Source organism: Glycine max, chromosome 6, assembly GCF_000004515.6.
Source record: "Glycine max cultivar Williams 82 chromosome 6, Glycine_max_v4.0, whole genome shotgun sequence".
In the NCBI taxonomy this organism is placed as follows: domain Eukaryota; kingdom Viridiplantae; phylum Streptophyta; class Magnoliopsida; order Fabales; family Fabaceae; genus Glycine; species Glycine max.
The window spans coordinates 29,504,701-29,526,352 of NC_038242.2; the positions used below are offsets into that span (position 1 = coordinate 29,504,701).

Below are 21,652 nucleotides of genomic sequence, written 5' to 3' on the forward strand. Positions count from 1 at the left end.
ATATCTTGTGAAGCTTTATCACTTTTCATTCAATTCTTGAGTTAATTGACTACCTTGCCATGTTTGAGATGCTTGGATGATTTTCATGACTGTCTTGATTCTTTAACTCTTTATGTGTTGGATGTTGCCCATTCCTTGGGATTCATTGAGAAATATATAAATGTTTTTGTGTTTGTTTGACTCTCTTTAATGTCTCTGGATTTGTCCCTTGCTCTGCTTTTTGATTTTGCCCAGGAGTGCAAAAGGCTAAGTGTGGGGGGATTTGATGTGTCATTATTTTCTCCTATTTCTTAATCTTTTTTGTCACCATTTTAATTACTGATTAGCCTTAATTGTCAAATTAATTATGTAGTTTTATCATTTGGGCCTACTTGACTAATTTTGTGTTTTTAATTTAATTTCAGGATAATTATAAGCAATTGGGCTTGGATCCGAAATTGGGCTGAAGAGAGCAGACAATTTTATTTTATTTCGTCCAGTTTTATTTTATTTCATTTTTTGGGCTTGGACTTAAAAGAGATTTGTAAGCTTTGGGGCTGAGGACCTATATAACAACACCATAGTTTTATTAGAGGAGACTATGGACATAGGGAAGATTTTTAGGGTTTTGTATTTTCAATTTCGTGTTACTGTTCGCACTGTTCACGTAGCAATCAAGTTTCGTTTCTGCTTCAAATTGCAATTTCGTTTTCTGCTTTTGCCCTTGAATTAGTTTTCATTTTCTACTGATTAATAGAAGGCTGAGTTTCTAGTGTTGTTTTCTCTTGAGGATCAAGCACAACTCTCTTTGAGGTTTTGTTATTACTGTTGAATTTTGATCAGTTTTTTCCCTTTCACCAATTGCTTTGTATTCGTTGCTATTAATCCATGCATGCTTAATGCTTGATTAATTGTCTCTGTGCTTAATTTACGTTCATGCTTAATGATCAATTTCGTTCATGCTTAATGGACATGTGAGAGGGATTGACAGCCTTATGTTAATTTTCGCTTAGTCAATTAATTTCGGGTTGGATTAAGTGGTTGAACTGATTAGGGATAAATTCTCGTAACCTACGATAAGAGACTTGCTTTTGAATCAAGGGGAAACAACATATTTTAATTCTGTTATTTTCTTATTCAAGTTTGCTTGCTGTTTTAATTTACAAAAACAAACAACCCCCCCCCCCACTTCGTTACTGTTTGATTAACATATGTTATGAACGTTTGGTTTATCACTGCTCACTGAGAGACGACCTAGGATCACTTCCTAGATACTGCATTTTTAATGTTTATTTGATTCGGGTACGACCTCAATCAATTACACTTCAAAGTTCATATGTCATTTGAGGTACAAAATTTCCTGCTCCTTCTCTCTTTCTCCCTCCACTCATCTTCTCCTACCTTCGAGCTCTTATCCATGGCTTCCTATGGTGGTGAGCGTCTTCTTGACTCATCTTTTCCTTGAAGTGGCATCTCCAATCATCTTTCTTCCTTCTCCATTTTGCGGCCATTGATCTTCAAGAAGCAAAGGACTCCATTGATGAAGAAGATCCGAGACCTACAAGCTCCACATAGAGCTACATCAGAAATAGTATAAACTTTGTCAATAAGTACTTGTAGTTTCTCATGAGGGGGAATACTTGCATTTGTGGGCATGTCACTCGGTTTGGAACTCCCTTAAGACTCAGGCTGATCACCATGGAGGAGGGAGTTGCCTGTGCACGACAGGGTGACCTTGACACTTGCTGCCTAGTTTTTCTAAGTGAGAGTGTCGTGTGGACACCCTTAGGTTATTTCCTGAGAATGGTACTACATTACATTTTAAAGTTGAGGTCAGATGCATGCATCATACTGAGCATGACTGATTGGAATTATGGAAGGCTGATGACTACTTGTTGGGTGTATGTTGGACTAATGGATGTTTGTGTATGATTATGGTATTTGTTAATGTTTTTTTACTAATCATCACTACCACAAAAATGATATTTTACAACGCAGGTTTTACGACGGTTGTATAAAAACTGATATCGTAAGTAAAGCGGTGGCATTTTTGTAAATAATTGGAAAATTTTAAAGACGGGTTTGATAAACCTGTCTTTAAAAACGCATTATGACATCGATTCTTGTAGAACCAATGTAGAATGCGAGAGGGAAATTAAAACCCACGTCTCTTCCTTAGTTTTGCAAATTAAAACCCTAAATTCCTCATCGCTCTCTTTGTTCGCGCCATTTCTTCCAATTCTTCCATGACTAGCTTCGCTTCTCTGTTCACCAAACTCCAACAATGGGACCACGAACCTCACTCCAACGACCTCACTAGCTCACATGCCACCGCCAGATTCCGGAGACTTTGGCCCTCACCTTCGCGAGCACCTCCAAGTGCGATTCAAGCAATGCCACCGCCCACAGAAGCGACGAAGTAGATGCGTCCTGCGCCATGAAGAGGAAGTTGAAGAGGTAGCCACCGATCTCAGCATTGGTGGAGAACTGTGGTGATGTGTCTCCGGAAATGGACTGTGGAAGAAGAAGCGGCACTAAAAACTGGAGTACTCAAGCATGGGGTAGGAAAATGGTGCACCATACTCTTATTATTCATTCACCTTCTTCTACCTTTGTTTGCTGTCAAGATTCACTCACACTCTGCACTATTTAACCTTGTTTCTCTATAAACCCCTATCTCTTTTCTCTCTTAAAGCCAACAACAATCTTGGATAAATCTCAGTGGCTGTGGTTGCACTTCTCTTTTCTTTTTTGGGAAATTTTTTGCTGCCATTTATGTAGGAATGTTTTTGGTAGGGCTAGATGTATGACTTACTGGATTTAGAAATCGAATATTGAGTGGTGGTGAATCTGTTTTTTTAGTTTTTTCAGCTGAGTCAGCATCAACTGAGAGGAAGCAGATCTTATTATTGTCAAGATGAAGTTCATGAAGCTTGGTTCTAAGCCTGATACCTTTTAGACTGATGGGAACAATGTTAGGTGAGATTATGTTATGTATTCTTTTTAATATATACATTGTTGTTTATTACTAGCTTGATGATATTTTTAGGTGTGATGTGAATTACTTTTGTTCATGTGTTGCTGCTGTTGTTCCTTTTTTTTCAAACATAAATAAGTTTACATAAGTTGATAAGCATCATATGTGTTCTCCCAACAAGTTCTTTCATTAGTTCCTATAGTTTGTTTTGAAGGTGGTAATTGAATGAATTTACAGTTCCTATAAGTCTTGATTTCCCCCGATGTACTTCATTCTTCAAGGAGCTTTTCTGTGATTAAGAAGACGTTTTCATTTCATTCCTTCTTATTGTTCCTGTTTTTAATTGGAACAACTTTAATCTTTCCAATTCTTATTTGTGAATGGCTTCCATCTTTCATAATGTGTGGTATAAATAAATACACAAGAAGGTAATTGATGCAATCCTACCCCGCAAGGGCATTGGATAGAAAACTCCAAGTAGATTGGGTCAGAGATGCAAGAGAAGGCCCTAGGGTTCTTATAAGCCTTAGGGTAGATTTCGGGCCCATGGGCTAAGTACGAGCCCACTTATCTTTGTAAATATTAGATTAAGGTTTCATTATTTTTGGGCCTTGTATTTAGGGCTCCATAATGTAGGTAGGGTACCCTGGAAATATAGGATTTTTCAGCCCTTGTATTTTAGGGCACCTAGACTAGTTTTTGTATTAGGGGTAGTTTTGTAATTTCACATGCACTAAGTGGATATTTGATGTGTGTGGTTGGAAATAAATTTAATTGAATTGGTAGAAGCCCAATCCAATTAAATTTTAGAGGGGGAGGTGAGAATTTGCTTACTACACCCCATTGCCACATCATATAGTCATACTTTGTGCATGTCCTTCATGCTTTTCATGCCTCATGACACCTAAGCACACTTAGTGGAGAATCTTGGAATTGATCTTGGATTAGTGGGCTGAACCATAACTAAAATTCACTAATCATAATTAGTGAAATTTTGGCTCCAAAGTTTGGCTCCACAAATTCAATTTCAAATTCAAGTGAAATTTGAATTTCCCTCCAATTTTGTGTGACACTTAGGCTATAAATAGAGGTCATGTGTGTGCATTTTTTTCAACTTTGATCATTTGAATATTAAACTTCAGATTTCAAAGCTCATTTAGAGCACAAAATTTCGTTCTCTTCTCTCCCTCTCCCTTCATTCATCTCCTTCTTCCTCCAAGCTCTTATCCATGGCCTCCTATGGTGGTGAGCTTCTTCTAGACTCATCTTCTCCTTGAAGTGGCATCTCCTCTCGCTTCCTTCTCCATTCCGCTGCCATTTATCTTCCAAGAAGCAAAGGAATCCATTGATGAAGAAGATCCTAGGCCTACAAGCTCCAATGGAGCTTGCATCAGTAATGCTGGAAAATATAGCTTATTAAATATTAGATATATGAATAATAACCATGCCCCGCACATGATAGCTATTTGCCTATGGCTGCACATTATGCCGCCCTAGCTAGGATTCATACATTCCTTTGATGTTAAATTGTCTAATTTTTTTCTCCATTTACTTCTATAAGTGCGGTGTTTTTACACACTACTATTTATCCATTATTTATTCAATTATTTCTATTCTTTTATATAACTGATGTGAAAGAACTAAACTATATCCACTTGCATTTTCTATATTCTCTAAAACTGTATTATGTTAATTTTATAACATCTTGATACTAGCTACCCATCCCAATTTTCATCACCACTTTTCATCAGTCTTGTATCAATTGCCCCCACTAATGCATTGTACAGTTATAAAACTCGAATCATATATGCATTTTCTATCTCTTAGAGCAAATGAAAGATACCATTTCTTATGAAATATCTATTCAGATGCTTGAGATTTACAATGAGCAAGTCAGAGACCTACTTACTAAAGATGGTGCTAAAAGATATCCTTTCTTTAATATAAACTAATATAGACTAATAGTGTTATCTAAATGCAATATTCAATTGTTGATTCTCTTGTCCCTTAATGTAATCCTTAACACCTACATACATTAGAAATTTGCAACAGTTCTCATAATGGCATCAATGTGCCAGATGCCAACCTTGTTCCAATTTCATGCACTTCTGATGTCATAAATTTGATGAACTTGGGACACAAGAATTGTGCAGTTGGTTCTACTGCCATGAATGATCGTAGTAGTCGCTCTCACAGGTAATTAATTTCATGATTGTTATGGTTAGTTTTAGACTTTAGCGTATGTACACACTCAAGTACATGCCAATGGCATTTGTGCAGGCTACTTTTTATTTTCAGCGGTGATTGCTGCTATGCCACACCCTTCCACTATGCCTCGTGCTTGGACTTTCTTTTTGCTTGATCAGGTCGTCTCACTAATTCTTAATTAAGTTGTTCATTTTCTTGTTGCAGTTTGACTTTCAGACTTAAATAAATTAATAAAATAAAAGACAAAATTTTCATAGCAGTTAATTATTAGTATTTCTTATCAGAAGACAAACTGAATTTTATTAATGTAAAGAGTACCAGCTAGCAGTGCTCGATGAACTGCAATAGCATTTTCCTCACAGTACTAATTTTATATGGTTAAATTAATTAAAACCCAGAAGTGTTAAAAAAAGTATGGTCATGTATTGATACTCTTTTATCAATATGCATGTAGTAAATGTTTCATTCATATGTGAACCATGCTAATTGTTTGCTGGTTTATTTTTAGCATTTTTGTTTTATATTTTTTTAGTTTTGTATTTGTTACATTATTGGAATAGTTTAATTAATTTATTAAGTGTTTTTTATTGTAATAAATTCACCTAATTTGGTTAGGCTCTTGCTTCAAGGGATGCCAACTTATCTCATGTAGTTATCAAATCTCGTTCCTGACTGAAGGAAATGCATTTGCTTTGCCATCCCTAGTGTCAGATATTCTTGTATTGCTACCCTAGTTACAGAACTAGGATGATATGAAATTCTTGATACTTCTTAAAAACCTCTTGGCAGTAAAAAAATTTTAGGAGCAAAGATATTATGGAGTTATTCTAGCTGCAAATAAAAGTATACTGTGTAGAGGTAGAATTACAAGTCATTTTATCCATATTAAATTTATTTTCTGTGTAGCTATTTTATCCTCATAGGAGCTTTATATATTTGTTGTTTTATTCTTTCAGAGAAGGAGAATTTGTGCTTATATGAATCACCTAATGAGCAATGGGAAGTAAATTTACCTGTTGAAGAAGTTCCTCTAGAGCATTAATTTTGCTAGGGATGGCATGCAGGAAAAAGACTGGTTATCTTTAGTTGTTGTTCATAGTGATACATGGTTACTTGCCCTTGCCTTTTATTTTGGAGCTAGATTTGGATTTGATAAAACTCACAGGTATATACCTTTCAGAAAAGTAGGACTTTTGATTTCATGTGAATGGAATATCCTCATTGGTCTTTGTATATTTAGCTGCCACAATCAATGTTCTTCCAATCATCATTTAGTAGTTTGTGTATTTGTTCTTGATAATTGGTAATGTTGTATGTTTTCTCGTGCATCAATCTACTCACATTTTGGCATTTTTAATGCAAGAATTGACTATTTAGTATGATCAATGAACTACCAACAATATTTGAAGTTGTTACTGGTGCAACAAAGAAACAAGTTAAAGAGAAGTCTTCGGTTTCAAAAAACAGTGGCAGCAAATCTAAATCTAAGTCTAACTTGTATGTTTTCATATCTTGTATCTAGCTTTTTAATGATGTATTTCAAGTGCAGGGAAGCACCAATTTAGAATCTATCCAGATCCAGAGTTGACCTTAGGTCTTCCTGTGCATACTGATTTCAATGCCCTCACAATTGTTTTGCAGTCACAAGTTTCTGGTCTCCAAGTGATCAAAGATGGGAAATGGATTGCAGTACCTGTTATTCCCAATGCATTTGTTATCAACCTGGGAGATCAAATTCAGGTACCATTTTTGTGCTTCCCGTAGTTTCTCTCCTTTTTCTATAAAACTTATGCATCTAGAGATTAATTTATTTCAGATTTATACAATGAGAAAGTATAAGTTAGTATATTTATCAATTTTAATACTGTTAGAGAAGAAGGCTAGATGCACACAAGTTTAATGTACAAACACAAAACTTTTGTGCTTAGTAAAAGTAAATGAATGAAACTTGTATTCACACACACATATAGGAAAACAAGTCTTAATTTGTTGGAGATATGATTAGGAAGTTATTATTAACTTGGAATTAGTCAGATTTAGTTAAGTTCAGTTTGTAGTTTAATAGATTTGCTCTTGTATATATAAAAGGATTTTGTTAAAATATAAATAACTCATGAATGTGATTACAAAGTAATTAGGAAAATTTGTTGGAGATATGATTAGGAAGTTATTATTTACTTGGAATTAGTCAGATTTAGTTAAGTTCAGTTTGTAGTTTAATAGATTTGCTCTTGTATATATAAAAGGATTTTTTAAAATATAAATAACTCATGAATGTGATTACAAAGTAATTAGGATGATTACAAGTAAATATTTTTTTTCTCTTCCCCTTCAGATCCGGTTATCAAATAACTCATAAGTTCCAAAATTTAGCATGGAATAAAAGTGAATAAAAAATGAATGTAAATAACAAAAGCAGAATTGAAGAAGTAACAGAATGAGGTAGTGATTTTTTTTCTACTTTGGAGATAATTTTGTGCAAGACGGGATCAGCAATGGCAACCTCTTCTTTTTTCTTCACCTTGTTTTTGTTGCTTCTCACTATTTCAAGTTTGCATCTAATCTTCCACTAACTTGTCAACTTCTACATGATTCCATGGACAGTGAATAAATTTTTAGAATTTTATCTATTTAAGTTGTTGTGGAGTCATCTTATTTTGTTCATGTTTTTTTGGCAAATGGAATAGTCCATTCTGAATTGTGATCATAATACTATTCCTTTTTAATTAGCTTCTTGGAATGAAAGAGAGACCTCAATGTCTGCTCAATCTCTATTTCTTAGATTAATCATGATACTATTCCTTTTTAATTAGCTTCTTAGATTGATATATCTATAAATTAGCTTTCTCTTTTATCTTCGATTAGAGATTGATTGATAATTATGGCTCTTGAGCATTGAAAAATTAGAGATTTTAATAAAGGGACCACTAATCCACCTTACCTTTACCTGTATCATTTCAATGTCAACTCCATGAATGTGCAAACACAGAGTGATCTCTGCCCTTTTCATTTACTCACTTATAAGAAATAGTAATATATTGAATCAAACATTTTGAATTGGATAAATCCACATGCTTGAAAAGTATTAAATTAGATCTACCTGTTTGATCCCCATAATTAGGATACTACAAATCTACAAAAGTGAGTAATATAGGTATATGGTTATAAGGCTTGCCGAATATGTTGCTATTTTGCTAGACATATGAATCCAGAATCAATTACGGCTTCAAGTGTTTCAAATAATAGTGTCCTTTTTGTAGCATTAGCTCAAAAAGAATCATAACCTAAGTAGGTTGAACTAGAAGAAATGGGTCATTCCCTTCCAGTTCATAGCTGTTAATCATGAATGACTGAGCTGGAAAATACAGGGTTTCTAATCTATAGATTCTTAGGCCAGACCTTTAGATGAAAATTTAATTAAGATCTGAGACACCCCTTGATGTTAACACACCAGACAATTGAGAATAATGTTGAGTTTAAAATAGAGATAGTTGTTTCTCATTCTTACATGTGTAAAACATAGGTCTGTTCATCACTAAGAAGAAAGATCAAGGAAATTTAGTGAACCAATGGTCAAGCTCATGTCCCAACCAATTAGTAATGTCATACAATACACTGTATGATGTTTAAATCAATAATTAACTTGTGTAGCATTGTGTAACACTTGACAGTGTATTATATATATGTGTGTGTTTGAGTTATAGCCTTTAATTTCAAGATAACTACTTATAATATATGATACTAAGAGAGCACTAGTCCCTATGGAGGTTCTTGCCTATTTTCTAAGAACCTCTAATAGGAAAGGTGAAAAAAAAGGCAAACACTGACATTCCCATATCAAGTGGCAGTACACCTGGTCTTCATATGCTTCTCACTACCAAACACTTGTATGTATGACATTCATTTTGCTTACTCGTTCTTTATTATAGCAATGTTTCATTAGTAATTATTAGTATGCGGGACACGATTTAGTTTTCATTCTGTCACTTTTTCTTATTCTTTTTTTGGTGGGTAAATGTGTTTGATTCTCAAAGTTTATGTTGTTGTTGGACGTTGGTATTGTTTAGGGGTTTGGAAAGGTGAGAAAGCAATGAGATGGGAAGCTACTTGTCAAGGGTTCAAGCAAGAGTTTGAACCTAACTTCATCGCAAAATGAGGTTCGTGTTGGTGTGCTTGGAGCTAGTGGCTACAGTGGTTCTGAGGTAAGCTACATGGCACAATCGTTCTAAGTGTGCTTTAATCATAAATGATTCTATTTTAGTTTAGTATTGAATCATTTTTATACATGGCATTATGATTTATATCTTTGTAATTTTCTTCTCATATTGGTTCTATTTACCTTATAATTTTCTCTGTAATTAAAATTTATTAATTTAAGATGGATTTGGATTGTGATTTGTGGCATACAATAGGTTTGCCAAGAAAAATTATACTGGATGTGGATTTGGTTTCTAAGCTGACGTATTTTCTTAATATCGGTCAAAATAATTTGAAAATTTTGTAGCATTGACATGAATATATGGTTATGATAATGAGTATTAGGAAAAGTGAGTACCTTAATTTAATTAGCCACTTAATGAGAACAGAAATAGATACGGATAATTACTCATAAGGCAATAGGCACTGTTGTTTTCTATTAATAAAAAAAAAGTTAAAAATTATCTAAAAATATCTTATAAAACACAATAAATCTTAACATATATGAGTATTTTAGTATGGGATTGCACTGTTGTTTTGCTTCTTCTAAGTGAAATTTACATATCTTTTGGTTGATGATCATGGAGGTTGTTGTTATACAATAAAATTGGATAAGCTAATTATCATGTGTCAAGTACTCAGGCAAGACATCAATGACCAAATGATTTTTTTTCAAGCAGACGAAATCATAGCAGCAAGACAATCCATTCAAGCTTTCGGTTTTCCGCTTCTTCAAGTAAGAAAACAATATATTTTTATGGCTTTTAAGTCCCCTTTTGGAATCTCTCTATGCTTTTTATTTATTACTGTTGGTAGCCACTTATTATTTGTACATGTCATCAGCATTGACTGTTATATTACACTGGATGTGAGATCATAATTCACAGCTTATTTTATGAACTTTTCTTTGTGGCCATTGGTATGAAACAACAAACCCATTTAATTAACCTAGTCAAAGAAGGGTCAAAAATGAAAGTAGTCAATAAGATAAAGGGAAGAACTAAATTATGAGAAATGAATTATATTTTTGCTGAAAAGTAAGTAGTCTTGGATGTTAGAATTGAGAGAATTCTCTTATCTCTCCATAGGATTGCTTGCCCTTACCATGATTTATTTGTTTAAATTTTGATTTGGGAACCAAATTACTGTTCAGGCTAGTCTGCTGCCATCTACTGTTAAAGCATATTTTTGTGAAATTAACTTGTTAAAATGACGTGAACTTGAGTCTTATAACATTGCATTATGATTGTATGAGCTTGGAAAATTCCTCTATTTTTACTGCAGTGATACAGCTACTGTTGTTGTATATTTCTATCCATAATCAAGTTTTAAATGATGATTTGGTGGTGATTTATACTTCCTTAAGCTAACCATATGATTATATAAATGATGTGATATTTCTATGCTAAAATCCTTTGATTTGGAGTCATATTGCTCTAGATTTTGAGGGGCTATTGCAGTAAAACGTGACAGCTGCCCTGCTATATTCTTCATCCTTTAATCACGTATTAAATGATGATTTTGTGATGAATTTGTCATCCTATGCTCCCATATGACTATACAGGTGATAAGGGATGTTTTAATACATATATAATTCTATTGATTTGAAACCAACCTTGCAACTCATGATGTTGTGAGGCAATATCAGAAAAACATGGCTGCTGCATGTACTATTTTATAAACCTTAAACATGATTTAAAAGAGGTTTATATGATGATTTATGTTTTCTTTAGTTTACTATATAATTATATAAGTATATGTGATGAATGAAAACCAAAATCTATAGTTGAGGATGATTGATTCACTAATTTTGCTGCATAATAATCTCTTGTTGTTCTGCTGTGAGTAGAAAATTCATATTTAAAGTGTGCTAGTTGTTGAAAATTGTGTCTTATGATTAGTATACGGTGCCCAAAAATTTCTCATTATAATCTATTGCATTTTGCATTTTTCTATCTGTTATAGGTTTATGTGATTGTAATTTGTGGCAAGTCTTACTTGGAAGGCTATAACTTTTGGTTTTCCCTATTACTTCTTGGTGAGGACCCTATGTGTGTGTAAGTAAAAGTAAATTCTAGGTTTGTTGTATATAAATTCTGGACCAGCTTCATGATTTGTTAGATGTAGCACTAGTAATACTAGATTGATGTATCCCTGGCTTAACTTAGTGTTTTTGATGATTTGTCTTCAATCTTCAATTCTTGGTGTACTTGTATATTCCTGGTGTGATATTCTTCTACAATTCTTATATGAGGCCACCCCCACTAGATCTTTGGTCAAAGATAAACCATTGTAGGTACTAGGTAGCCTTCAACATTCTTTACTCTAGCTTTATTTAGGAGGGGATACTATTTCAATTTTCAACAATGCCAAATCTATATTGCCATAATCTTGGTTGCCCCTATCTTATAATATAACATTTATACACTACTACAATAAAAGGTTGAGCCTCCAATCAGAAGACCCAATTAGAACCTTGATGTTCTTGGGCTGTTCGAGTCACACACAACTAAATAGATTGAACCAAACTCTTTTAAGTTTGGAGAAAATTAACAAAACTATGGGTGGGCCAAAATTCATTCATATATGTTGTCACACATCTATGTGATATATAATATATTATTATACTATGTCAATACATGCAAGGAGTGGTGTAAAAATCTTATAAGCTTCCATAGCCTGATATATATACCATAAGGCAGCAACCTAAAGATAAAAACACTCTGCATGTGGTTGCATTTGCATATATGTGTCTGTACCCAAAAAAGTAAATAAATAAATCTGTACATATATATGATGGTGTCCATTGTTGTAGTTGGTTTAGTACCTTATTATGCAATTGATCCAGATACCCCAATATCATATGCATTTGCTAATCAAGGGATGGAATGGGCAGTGCAAGTTTAGAATTTTGCTCATTAAGTTTTTGTGGCTCAATCTATGTAGATGTTGCCAAAGACAAGTTTCTTGTTTGTGATTGTAGTTACATTACAAAAGTTGGTGCTTGCACAGTTCTCTACTAAGCATTGTTAGGAAGGATACTTCCCTAGGTAAATTATAGCAAACTCTAGATTCTCATGGTAATGATACATAACAAGTGTAATTGATACATTTTTCTAATGAGCTCCGTGTTAGCTGTAAATTGTAATGAAATGACTTTTTGATGAAGAGGTAAAATGATATTTGTATTGAGTAAGCAGAGGTAGGTCTTAACTAGGGATTTGTGTGGCCTGATTATTTGTAGGAGAATGCTAGCTAACAAGTGCCTTTAGGGTACTAGTTAAGAAAGAAAGAAAAAAATGGAGAGATCTTATAGAAAATGTCATCGATGTACCTCACTATGATTTCCTATACATGCCCACAATGATTCTTAATAAAATTTTATATTTATCGATTCTTCAATCAGTACCCTGATTAGCACGACCCTTATTTTTATTAGCTACATAGCTTGATTCTTAGAGAATTGTGTAATGGACTAGAAGACGTAGGTGTAGTCCAGTGAATTTCATTGAATCACATATTCAAATATATATATATGTGTGTGTGTGTGTGTGTGTGTGTGTGTGTGTGTGTGTGTGTTGCATTTCTTTTACTGGTTTATGCTATTATGATAATTTGTTCCTTTTATCACAATTTTTGTTCCTTTTTTCTTTTGAAGTATTTAATTTTCTGGGAAAAATTATAAATGTGTTTTGTTGAATGATTTTCATCCATGAATTTTGATGTCTATGGCAAGGGATGGGCTTCTGCCACGAATTCTGAAGGCGATTAATTATGGATATTGGAAGTTTTTTGTAGAAATTGAGATAGCTGCAATGTATGGACTGTAATTAATGTTTTATGAACATGTTGCATGTTAAATATTGCATGTGTTTGCTTGTTTGTTTCTAATTTGCAAAATTTGGTACTCATTTGACTAAGACGGTTTAGGTAACAAACGTCTTAGAAAGTGTACGTACACTTTCTAATATAGTTGTTTGCTAACAATTGTCTTAGAAAGTACTCTTTCAAAGACAGTTGTTAGCAATTGTTAGCAAACAACTGTCTTAAAAAGTTGTCTGTCTAAGACTTTCTAAGACGATCCTTACCAAGGACCGCCTTAGAAAGCTCGACTTTTCTACGATGGGTGTTTTATAATCGTCATTAAAGATCTCAACATTCAATGACGTTCGATATAAAGACAATTTGCAACCGTCGTTGAATGTCTCTATTAACCGTCATTAAATTCCTGTTTTGCAGTAGTGCACGATCATTTGATTTTTGTGTTAATTTCTTTTATCATAAACTTACCCTTTCAATTTTTGTACTGTGTGGTTGGTACCTGTGATGATCGTGAACCTTTGTTTGTGGGAGTAGAAGGACAACAGTAGAGTATGTGAAGTGAGATTCCTTTCTGGAGTCATCAAGCCGACATGATGATATTGAGATTATTTTCGAAGAGATTTGTATTTTGTTAATCAACTCCTCCGCAGTTGGTTCTATAATTCTTTTTGAATTGAGGATGTAAATCACAAATTTAATTATATGTATGAACTAATTTACTTTCCACTATGTGAATGGTGTGCACTGAGTTACTATAGTTATATATATTCATTTAAGTAATTGTGTGTTGTTTGGTGAATGTATATCGTGGAAAATTTACTTTCATTTTTCATAAGCAAATTAATGGAGTTTTCATTTTAAAAAAATGAAATTTATGCGTTTTAGAGTAGTGATATCATAGTGACGAGGCGGGTCATTACAGTCTTCTTGGGATCACATTGTTCCAAGGAATCTTTGTTTTCAATGTTTATATATGGTCATACTCATGTCCAAAATTGTTGTAGGTGATTGTACAATTAAGGCTGCTTAGGATGAAGAAATTGATCAAAATAAAATTCAAGTTGTTGGTATTAAAGTGAAACTTGAACTACTCAAGGCATTGTTCTAGAAGACAAAAGAAAAGTTCTGGGCACATAGGCATCTAAAAGGATCACTTGTTTGTGTGGATATCTGTGTTCTGTAGAAACTTAAGCTTGACATGTTTTTTAATAGCTCAAGTGTATCTTATAGAATAATGTATGATACAAAGCCTTTTAATTTAGGTTCTTTGACGAGGAAAAATATAAATGTGATATGATACCATTACTTATGGTACTATTTAAATATAGACCAGGTATAAACTGCATATTATGAAAGGAATATAGGTCTCGCCACTTCTGCCTTGTATTTTACATACCTACACAGATATTATAGCAAGCTTCTTCATGAGCCCTGGATTGATGTAACTGATTATATTTTTATAGTTTAAAATGCATGTTAGTTGTAGGATTTTAGCTCCATCTTTGAATACTGCAGTATGCTAGTGATTTGATCCAACTCTGACAGCTTGGTTCTATACAGGCAGAAATTCATAGTCTATATGCCGAGGAATGCAAACTTGATGATTGTATAAGGTTTGCTACTAATATTGTGTGTGAAAAGTTTTGTGATGGTTGACTTATCAGTTTTTTTAAAACAACTATCATTTTAATTTCTCAGGAAAAAGCAAGAGCGTCTAAGAAACCTGGAGGAAAATAAAAGCTCTCAAAAGTATGAACTTCTGACAACTTGTCTTATGAGTTACATTTTCTTGGTTTCTTTTCCTGTAAGTAAGCTTGCTTGATGATTAGGTACCTTTTTTATAACTGATGTTCCATCATTTTCTTCTATTTTCTAAACCCTTTTTGCACCATTTTAATTACTGATTGGTCTTAATTGTCAATTAATCAGGCAGTTTTATTATTTGGGCTCATTTAGCTAATTTGATGTTTTTAATCTAATTTCAGGAATTAATGAAACATTGGGCTTAATCCGGATTTTGGTTATGGACTTGAAGAGGGCAAATTAAGCAGCGCTTACCTTAGTTAATTAGGAAATTTCGCAATTTTATTTTATGTTGTTCAGTGTTTATTTCGTTTTGGGCCAGAGTATTGTAATAGGGCCCAGTGACTTTGAGTGACTCTTTTTAAATAGCAACCTTGGGATTCGTGCAAGGCATTCTGTTATGCTATTCATTATTCAGAGCTTTTGTTTTAGGGTTTTTGTTTTTCTGCTTTGATGCTTCTGAGTTCGTAATGCAATTTTACGTTTTCTGCTTCTAATTACAATTTCGTTCTTGCTTCTTCTTTTACTCTCATTTATGTTTCTGTTCCATTTTACATTTCTGTTCGTTTACGTTTCTGCTTCATTTACGTTTCTGCTTCATGTTTCAATTGCGTTTTCTGTTTGAATCCATGGAAGGCTAGATTTTCTGGTGTTGTTTCCTTTTGAGGACGAAGCCCAACTCTCTTTGAGGTTTCGCTTGTAATGTGGTTTCCTGGCAGTTCTCCCTTCACCAGTATCCCAAATTCGTGAATATTAATCAGTGCATGCTTCGTGTTCGATTAATTGCCTCTGAGCCTAACTTGCGTTCATGCTTAATGGACGAAGGGCTAACTGGTGTATGTGGTGCCTAATCAAGTATTGAAAACCCTAAGTTGATTTTCGCTTAGTAAATTGAAATAGGGTTGGATTAAGTGGTTGACTGTTAGGGACGAATTCTCCATAACCCAGGATAAGAGAATGGCTTCTAAATCAGAGGAAACAACCTGTTTTTAATATTAGTAGTTTCGTATTCCAGTTTACTTGTTCTGCTCTTTAATCACAAAACAAACAAACCCCCCCCCCCAATCGTTACTATTACTGTTACTGCAAGTATATTATGAACATTTGGTTTGTCACTGCTCGTTGGGAAACGACCTAAGATCACTTCCTAGTTACTACATTTTCATGTTTATTTGATTCGGGTACGGCCTCGATCAAATTTGGCGCCGTTGCCGGGGAGCAGTGTCCAAAGGTTCATAATAGCTAGCTAGTGTTGTGTGTTTAATTCTTTCGTGTTTTATGTTTAAATTGTTAGTATTGTGTTAGTATGTGTGTTAGTGTTGTTTAGTGTCCTGGTATTTTGTTTAATGTGTGTTCTGTTTCAGTTTTCCCATTAAGCGTTTCCCCTGTTTCAGTCTTGGGTGTTTTGCTGTGAAGATTGTGCTTGCGGCAAAACAGAGTAGTAGTAGAAATCAATTAGAGACGGATTTTAGCGACCACCCATGCTGAATTACTTGTGATTTTTTGTTTTAATAGCTAGGGTTGTTATTTTTGGCTGAATTTTTTTGTGGTAACTTCTTTTAATCCATATTTTGTGGGAAAAATAGCTAGAGCCTTTAGTTTGGTCAGATTTGAAAGTTCCAAAAAAGTAGCAAATTTTGTGTTTGTCAAAACTTCAAACGGCCATAACTTTTGCTCTGGTTATCAGAATCGCAATTATTATATATGCATTTGGGGTAGAAAAAAATTTCCTATGCATTTGAGGTCTCCATCATCCAAAAAAAGCGATTCTGTCAAAAGTTTTTTATTTTTCAAGTTTTATTCACTTATTTTTCTTAACTTACCATTTTTAGCTTTCATAGTAAGACTTTGAATTTTTGTTTGAAACATTTTGTGCTATCTTCTCATCATTTTATAAGGTTGCTCACAAAATTTTAAGTCATTTGGATATCATTTGAGGGTAGTTGTAGTTCAAACCTACACCTTTATTTACATGACAAGGCAACTAGTTGTGCATGCTGAATGTAGTGTATGACTAGAGGCAATCCATCTGACTTACAACCCTTTGATCCTGAGATAGATAGGACATTTCATAGATTAGTTAGGCATCATTTTATACCTTTTGATCATTCTGAGCATTCCATTACTAGTGAATCTGTGCATTCTGTTATTGGTGATTTTGAACATCCTGATCTTGAGCATTATAATTTTGAGCATTCTGATTCTGAGCATTCTGATTTTGCACATTTTGAGAACATGGCACAACCTCCACCCCGTGAGAGGACTCTAAGGGAAATGGCTGCACCTGATTTCACCTACGAAAGCTTGTGCATCCAATACCCTGATGAGGATGTCCCATATGTTCTTAAAATTGGACTGATTTATTTGCTTCCAAAGTTTCATGGCCTTGCAGGTGAAGACCCGCACAAACATTTGAAGGAATTTCATATTGTCTACTCCACCATGAAACCCCAAGATGTCCAAGAGGATCACATATTTCTAAAGGCTTTTCCTCATTCATTAGAGGGAGTGGCAAAGGACTGGCTGTATTACCTTGCTCCAAGGTCCATCACGAGCTGGGATGACCTTAAGAGAGTATTCTTAGAAAACATTTTCCCTGCTTCCAGGACCACAGCCATCAGGAAGGATATCTCAGGTATTAGACAACTTAGTGTAGAGAACCTGTATGAGTACTGGGAGAGATTTAAGAAACTATGTGCCAGTTGCCCCCACCATCAGATTTCAGAGCAGCTTCTTCTCCAATATTTTTATGAAGGACTCAGCAATATGGAGAGAAGTATGATAGATGCTGCCAGTGGTGGAGCCCTTGGAGACATGACTCCTGCTGAAGCCAGAAATTTAATTGAGAAGATGGCTTCCAACTCCCAACAGTTTAGCGCCAGAAATGATGCCTTAGTCATTAGAGGAGTGCATGAGGTAACTACAAGCCCATCTGCATCATCTGAAACTAAGAAGCTTGAAGGCAAACTGGATGCATTGGTTAACTTAGTAACCCAGCTGGCCTTGAATCAGAAATCTGTTCCTGTCGCAAGAGTTTGTGGTTTGTACTCCTCTGCTGACCACCATACAGACCTTTGCCCTTCCATGCAGCAACCTGGAGCAATTGAGCAGCCTGAAGCTTATGCTGCAAACATTTACAATAGACCTCCTCAACCTCAGCAGCAAAATCAACCACAACAGAACAATTATGATCTCTCCAGCAACAGATACAACCCTGGATGGAGGAATCACCCTAAACTCAGATGGTCCAACCCTCAGCAACAACAACAACAACCTGCTCCTTCCTTCCAAAATGCTGCTGGCCCAAGCAGACCATACATTCCTCCACCAATCCAACAACAGCAACAACCCCAAAAATAGCCAATAGTTGAGACCCCTCCACAACCTTCCCTCGAAGAACTTGTGAGGCAAATGACTATGCAGAACATGCAGTTTCAGCAAGAGACCAGAGCTTCCATTCAGAGCTTGACTAATCAGATGGGACAATTAGCTACACAATTGAATCAACAACAGTCCCAGAATTCTGACAAGCTACCTTCTCAAGCTGTCCAAAATCCCAAAAATGTCAGTGCCATTTCATTGAGGTCGGGAAAGCAGTGTCAAGGACCTCAACCCGTAGCACCTTCCTCGTCTGCAAATGAACCTGCCAAACTTCACTCTACTCCAGGAAAAGGTGATGACAAAAATTTACCTAACAATTTCTGTGCAGGTTTTCGCAACCTACCCTTCGGCGGGAGGGCGACGCGAGACTCGCGGGATGCGTGTTCCACGAAAGGAATACGCGCGGAGTCGCCACCAACGTTTATTTGAGGAAAACGTCGGAAAAACCGGAAAAGACGCGATCTACGAACTTTTTAGTGAAAGGTTCGGGAGTTGTATTTACGCACGGGGAAGGTATTAGCACCCCACACGTCCGCCCCAAGGGACGGCAGCCTTTAATCGAATGTGCAAACATGACTTTGATTTTTACGTTCCTTTTTATGTCCTTATGTCCTTATATCCTTTTATACCCTTTTTATATTTTTCCCTTTTTTGTGGTCGACAAGGGTGTTTCCCTTTGCTCCTACGTATTCCTCAATTTGGGATGAGAAAATCAGACCTACGTAGTTCTTTTTTATCAAGTGATTCTTTTTTACTTTAAGAGGTGATCATTTTAAGGCGTTGGACCTTAAAAATGATCCATTTTACTTAGTGAGGAAATGAAATGACAAACTTCAAAAGCCTATTTTTTATGAACGAGCTTGACTAGGCGAATTGATTTTAGCCTTTAGTTTCACTTTAGTTATTAATCAATTCGATTAAGAATGAGAAATCCCAAAGAGAAAACGTCCACTTGATTTTCCGCTTTATTTTACTAAAAGATGTCTTTTTGATTATTATATTATTTTTTACCTCTTTTTGATTTCCAACGTGGTTACGGCACGACCGAACGGTCGGAATTTATTTTAACCGAAGTTAATGGATAATACAATTCAAACGTTCGGTGGAAATTTATTTTATTTTTAAGTTAAGCGAGAAATGACTTAAGTAAAATGGCTTAAGCACGTCAACAGGGGGTATAAAAAGTAAACAACGAGAATAAAAATGCACGAAACACAATGTGGACCACTACGGGCACATAGAATGAATCGAAAAGCTTGGTTTGAGGTACTTACCCGTTGAAGATCGAAGAACGATGAAGAACGAATGAAGAACGTCGAAGAACGGTTGAAATCTTTGCGAAATTCCTCACGGAAAACGTTACGGAAACGTTTCGGAAGCGCCTCGGCTTAGATTTTCTTCACGGAAACAATTTTTCCAAGCAAATTCGAAAGAGAGAGAAGTGCCTAAGGGGCTGAACCCCTTCCTTCTTGCCTTCCTCCCCTATTTATAGCAAAATAGGGGAGGTGGTTGCCGCCCAGCTCGCCCAGGCGAGCAGGGTTGCTTCCTCCAGAAGCAACCGCCTTCTGGAGGAATATTTCGGAGGGCCCAAGTGGGCCTGGGTGCTATTTGCACCCCCATTTTTACTAAGTACACCCCCTTTGCTATTTTTTGGTGATTCTTTTTTCGTAAAGTTACGGAAACTTACGAATTTCGTAACGATACTTGTTTTCTTTCCGTAATGTTACGGAACCTTGCGGATTACATAATCATCCCCTTTTTGACTTACGGAATGTTACGGAACCTCACTTAATTATGCAACGATGCTTCCATTTGATTTCCGGTGTGTCACGGAAACTTACGGATTGTGCATCAATATTTTTTTGGTTTTTCGGCATGTCCTGGAATTTCACAAATTGCCTAATGATGGGTGCCAAGCACCTCACGAGGACCAAAGAATGGTCGCACGTCATCGAGCAAAGGTCCCCGGACGAAATTAGGGTATGACAGTTGCCCCTCTTTACTTGTCTTTTATTGGAGATAAAAGGAAAGTAAAGATAAGACACTAATTTCGTTCCTCTCGATTTGACGAGAGTCGCAGGTGACCATAAAATCTCCACATGCAAATGACTTGTTGTTCCCAAAATTTCACAAATTGCCTAATGATGGGTGCCAAGCACCTCACAAGGACCAAAGAATGGTCGCTTGTCATCAAGCAAAGGTCCCCGAAAATCAGTGTATGACACTAATTTCGTTCCTCTCGGTTGACGAGAGTCGCGGGTGACCATGACTTGTCGCTCCTAGAATTTCACAAATTGCCTAATGATGGATGCCAAGCACCTCACAAGGACCAAAGAATGGTCGCATGTCATCAAGCAAAGGTCCCCGAAAATCAGTGTATGACACTAATTTCGCTCCTCTCGGTTGACGAGAGTCGCGGGCGACCATGAAATTTCCGCATGTAAATGACTTGTTGTTCCCGGAGGAACAAAAGGTGCAGAAGACTATGTCAGCCTCTGCATGCTATCAAGCGTTCTGTCTTACAAATAGCAAAAGAATGTTTATACGGATAACCACTCGGGTATTTCCGCGTATCATCGGGCCCGCCGCCTCTGGATGATACAAGGGTGCAGAATGACCAAACTTGGTCTCTGCTTGTCATCGGGCCCGCCGCCTCTGGATGACAAATGGGTGCGAATAACCGTAAGGTATCTCCGCGTATCATCGGGCCCGCCGCCTCTGGATGATACAAGGGTGCAGAATGACCAAACTTGGTCTCTGCTTGTCATCGGGCCCGCCGCCTCTGGATGACAAAAGGGTGCGAATAACCGTAAGGTATCTCCGCGTATCATCGGGCCCGCCGCCTCTGGATGATACAAGGGTGCAGAATGACCAAACTTGGTCTCTGCTTGTCATCGGGCCCGCCGCCTCTGGATGACAAAAGGGTGCGAATAACCGTAAGGTATCTCCGCGTATCATCGGGCCCGCCGCCTCTAGATGATACAAGGGTGCAGAATGACCAAACTTGGTCTCTGCTTGTCATCGGGCCCGCCGCCTCTGGATGACAAAAGGGTGCGGATAACCGTAAGGTATCTCCGCGGGCTACCAGCTCTTGAGTCATGGCAACAAAAGGCGGTATGGTCGACAAAAGCGAGGCTCTTGCTCCTACGTATCCTCCAATGAGGAACTCAGACCTACGTAGTTCTGGATAACTTGTGAGACTTGAAAGAGTCTCAGTGTTTTCTTCGCTAAAATGCAAACATGCTTTAGCAAAGAGACAAATATTCCAACTGATTTAGAGCAGCA

General features: G+C 36.1%; 1 protein-coding gene and 1 non-coding gene across 2 annotated transcripts; one reads left to right on the plus strand and one right to left on the minus strand.

Moving 5' to 3' along the window:
- The first annotated feature begins 2,304 nt into the window (after positions 1 to 2,304).
- Positions 2,305 to 6,928, plus strand: LOC106799051 (kinesin-like protein KIN-14G). The gene is made up of 3 exons (XM_014777002.1): positions 2,305 to 2,471; positions 5,009 to 5,152; positions 6,709 to 6,928. The coding sequence occupies exons 1-3, from the start codon at positions 2,305 to 2,307 to the stop codon at positions 6,926 to 6,928; spliced, it is 531 nt and encodes a 176-aa protein (XP_014632488.1).
- Positions 6,929 to 17,599: 10,671 nt separating this feature from the next.
- Positions 17,600 to 17,706, minus strand: LOC113001983 (small nucleolar RNA R71). The gene has a single exon (XR_003267514.1). It is a non-coding gene; the product is annotated as a small nucleolar RNA R71 (small nucleolar RNA).
- Between the last annotated feature and the right edge of the window lie 3,946 nt (positions 17,707 to 21,652).